The 3805-nt window shown below is 36.1% G+C and overlaps 1 protein-coding gene and 1 pseudogene across 1 annotated transcript in view; one reads left to right on the top strand and one right to left on the bottom strand.

The window, feature by feature from the left end:
* The window catches only part of LOC140920509 (ABC transporter C family member 3-like), a 9021-nt pseudogene extending 8796 nt beyond the window's left edge, over positions 1-225 (top strand).
* Positions 226-643: 418 nt separating this feature from the next.
* LOC140920508 (uncharacterized) overlaps positions 644-3805 on the bottom strand; it is a 12807-nt gene continuing 9645 nt past the window's right edge. The window contains exons 2-5 of the mRNA XM_073368791.1: positions 2411-2470; positions 1728-2058; positions 1006-1421; positions 644-865 (exon numbers count right to left, since the gene is read on the bottom strand). Coding sequence (XP_073224892.1) covers positions 644-865; positions 1006-1421; positions 1728-2058; positions 2411-2470 — 1029 coding nt within the window. The remainder of the gene's footprint in view (positions 866-1005; positions 1422-1727; positions 2059-2410; positions 2471-3805) is intronic.

Here is a 3805-nt window from a genome sequence, read left to right as displayed (position 1 = left end):
TGCTTGCTGGGAATTTTAAAATCAAAAACAGTGATTTATGTCACACATCAAGTAGAGTTCTTACCTGCTGCTGACCTTATCTTGGTGAGAAATTCTCAAATTGATATCACTAATTCAACCATAGTTTTCTTTTTTTTCTTTCTTACCTTTCTTATCAAACTATGCATTGTTGTTAAGGTTATGAAAGATGGGAAAATTACTCAATTGAGAAGGATGGGTTGCTGAGAGAGAGAAGGAAGAAGGGGGAAGAGTGAAATGAAAAAGAAAAGGGAAAAGTAGGTTTTATCATTATCATTATCATTATCATTATCATTATCATTATCATTATCATTATCCTTATCATTATCATTATCATTATCGTTATCATTATCGTTATCATTATCATTATCATTATCATTATCATTATCATTATCATTATCATTATCATTATCATTATCATTATCATTATCATTATCATTATCATTATCATTATCATTATCATTATTATTATTATTATTATTATTATTATTATTATTATTATTATTATTTAATTATTATTATTATTATATATTTTCATTTATAAGGGACACGGGGCGTGTCAATCTCCTCCCCTTATAAAAATTCGTCCTCGAATTTATTTAATAAATGCCACTAACCTTGAGTATCAACATAAGTGTGAGTACTTTGCACGAATGACTTCTTCAGTTTCCCAAGTAGTTTCTTCACCGTATGGACCATGCCAAAAGACTTTTACTGAAACAATATCTTTTGAGCATAAACGTCTCACTTGGCGATGTAATATAGCTACCGGATGCTCAACGTATGATAGACTTTCATCTAATTGTACGTCTTCATGCTTAATCACATGAGAAGGGTCATGAAGATACTTTCGAAGCATCGAAATATGAAAAACTGGATGAACTCCCAAGAGATCCGGTGGAAGTGCCAAGCGATACGCTACTGGTCCGACCCTTTTTAAAATTTCAAATGGTCCAATGAATCTTGGACTTAGCTTCCCCTTCTTACCAAATCGCAAAACTCCTTGAGTAATGCGCACTCACAGTTAGGATCAATCACCATGAGAGGACCCTTATAGACTGCTTTCCTTGATTCATGAAGGATCTCATCCTTGGCCCATTGACTGAAAATATTTCCAACATAAATATGAGAACTAGAGCCAACAACAACACCATTCACTGCACCCCTAGTACCAAGTCCTATATCCATGAATTTTACACGGGAATGAAAATTTCCAGGTGCATAATGTCGGGCTTTTATTGCATCAGCAATCCTTCTGTACTCGACCAAAGCAAAACTTTTCATTGGGAAGAAAATAAACCTTTCAATATGACCAAACCTCTCTATTTGAAACCTAATATGGCTTTCAGGCATGTCAGGTGCTACACAGCCTACCCATAGCTGCTTAGAAGCAGCGACAATATCTAAAGCAGCAGGATCCCCATCACAGCATCAAACAATTTGACTTTTGGTTAAAATAGTTGGTGACATAAATTGATGGTTAGGAGAAGCCAGAACATTGCTGACAGCTCCACTAGAGGACCTCGACAGAGGTGAATTGAAATTTATATTCAATACTTGATTTTTCTGAACATTTGGAAAATCATTTCTACCTTCAAATGAATTACTCCTAAAGTCTACCACTGTTCTAACTGCAGGTGAGAACATATGATGGCTTACTGAGTCCCTAGGTGTGGAACATCTAACATGGGTCATATTCCCTTCCTCACCTTTCTCAATGCCCATAGACCTTGAGATCCCTCCATTATCAAAATGCGAACCTTTCCGTGATGTTTCACCAATACTTTCATGTTCCTCGGAGATCCTAAGAACTACATAGTTACGATTCATGTAAATTGAAGAATCAGACTTATCTTCATCACTGTCTACTTGACAGACTTCTAACTCTGTCTGTTGGGAGAGCATTCCAATAATTCCTTGCAATACTGATGTAGTTTCCAGTGAAGCACTAGTGAGCGAGTCAAGTAACTTCTTACATCTACGAAGAGTCCATTTCCGCAGTGACGGGTCCTTGTTGAGAACCAGCGTAAGCAAGCAGCTCTTTCGAATAGCATCAGAGATATGGTTTTCATCAGTGATAATTTCTCGCCAACCTCAATCTCTTTAATGCCTTCCCCAATAGAATCAATACATGATTTAGGACCATCATTTTCTCCATCCAAAAGGTGATCTTCTTCATCATTAAACATGCTAGTCACCAGGCCCAAAAACGTTGTCCTTCATTAGAAGTTCCATCTTTTGTGGTGGAGCCTAAGAGTTCCAAACAAGATGCAAGCAATTCTTTTGGACAAGAGAAGAATATCCAAAGTAGACATAATGCACAAAGCTTGAACAAATTAGTCAATGAAGATTCATCTTTATCTAAAACCTTTTGTTTTAATTCAGAAAAGACCTCAGGGTTATCTTGCATATTCAAGAAATTCTTGTCAATAATCTTTAAGACATCCTTTCCCTCAAATGAGGCAACAAAGAAGGTGAGCATGTAACACCCCATTTTTCAAAGCGAGGGTATATTTTTTTTTATTTTAAAGAATTTAAATAAAGCAAGGAAATAAATAAAGAAATGCCTTTGGATAAATAATTGAGTCATTATAATTTACAAGCAGCGGAAAAGTTACTCCAATTATAAATCCAAACCATTTACCCAACAACAAATGGTACATGTAACCCATCGAAAATAACATGTCAAGCTGACAATATTAGTATAGGTACAGTCTTCCATTTTAAAATAAATGCAATACAAAAGAAAGACATCTGATCCCTCTATGTCAACCTAATCTGATCATTTTACATCACACCTAAACACTCGGAGTGATCTCCACGCGCCCCGTGAGATTCTCCTAACGTAGCTGCAGTCAAGCGTTCCCATCTCCATTCCCGTCCGTAGGGTACGAATCGGTAGGATCGTCCTGACTCTCATCTGAGGGCAAAGCCCAGATTTCCACAATAATTGTAAAGGTCACCAACCGAAAATAACAGTTAACACATAACATTTAAGTTTTAAATGCTAAAAATAACTTTTCAACTAAGCATGCACCTTAGCAGGATTTTCAATATGCGAAAAGTTCATACAATACTTTGCCAATTAAAAATGAAAACAAAATGAAGTTCTCAATCCCCTAATGAAAACATAACAAATCAAGACATGGATAGTTTCATGAGCAAACAATCATACAACTAAAACTGAGGATTTTCACTGAGCCAATCGATTAGGCAATCGATTGGGGTGAAGGATTTTGATGAAACAGAATCCTGGGCTGAAATCAATCGATTGGGAAATCGATTGAGTGAGTACTGAGCCCCTGACTTAATACCAATCGATTTCCAAATCGATTTCCTGAAGGTTTTTAGTGAAATTTTGAACTCTGGCTTGATTCAATCGATTGGGCAATCGATTGACAGGATAGCTGAGCCCCTGACTTAATGGCCAATCGATTTCCAAATCGATTTGGTCGAATATGGATGAGTCCCTGACTTAGGCCCAATCGATTGGGCAATCGATTTCGTAAATGATTTTCGAAAAACTGATTACAAAATCGATTGGCTAATCGATTTTGTCCATTTGGCCAAGTCCCTGTTTACTATCCAATCGATTGGGAAATCGATTTACCTGTGTATTCTTTCAAAAATTCATAAACTAACTCAATCACATTCATGCATAATCCCAATTCTTAACACTTAACACTGATAACACAATTACTACGACATCATGGATTTCGAAATGGTATTGCAATCAAACATGTTATCACCAAATTCCAAAACATAACACTTAACATTTATAACACAA

Source organism: Cicer arietinum, chromosome 5, assembly GCF_000331145.2.
Source record: "Cicer arietinum cultivar CDC Frontier isolate Library 1 chromosome 5, Cicar.CDCFrontier_v2.0, whole genome shotgun sequence".
Taxonomy (NCBI): Eukaryota; Viridiplantae; Streptophyta; class Magnoliopsida; order Fabales; family Fabaceae; genus Cicer; species Cicer arietinum.
The sequence above is the reverse complement of the archived record's forward strand: the minus strand, read 5'-3'. Positions and strand labels throughout refer to the sequence as shown.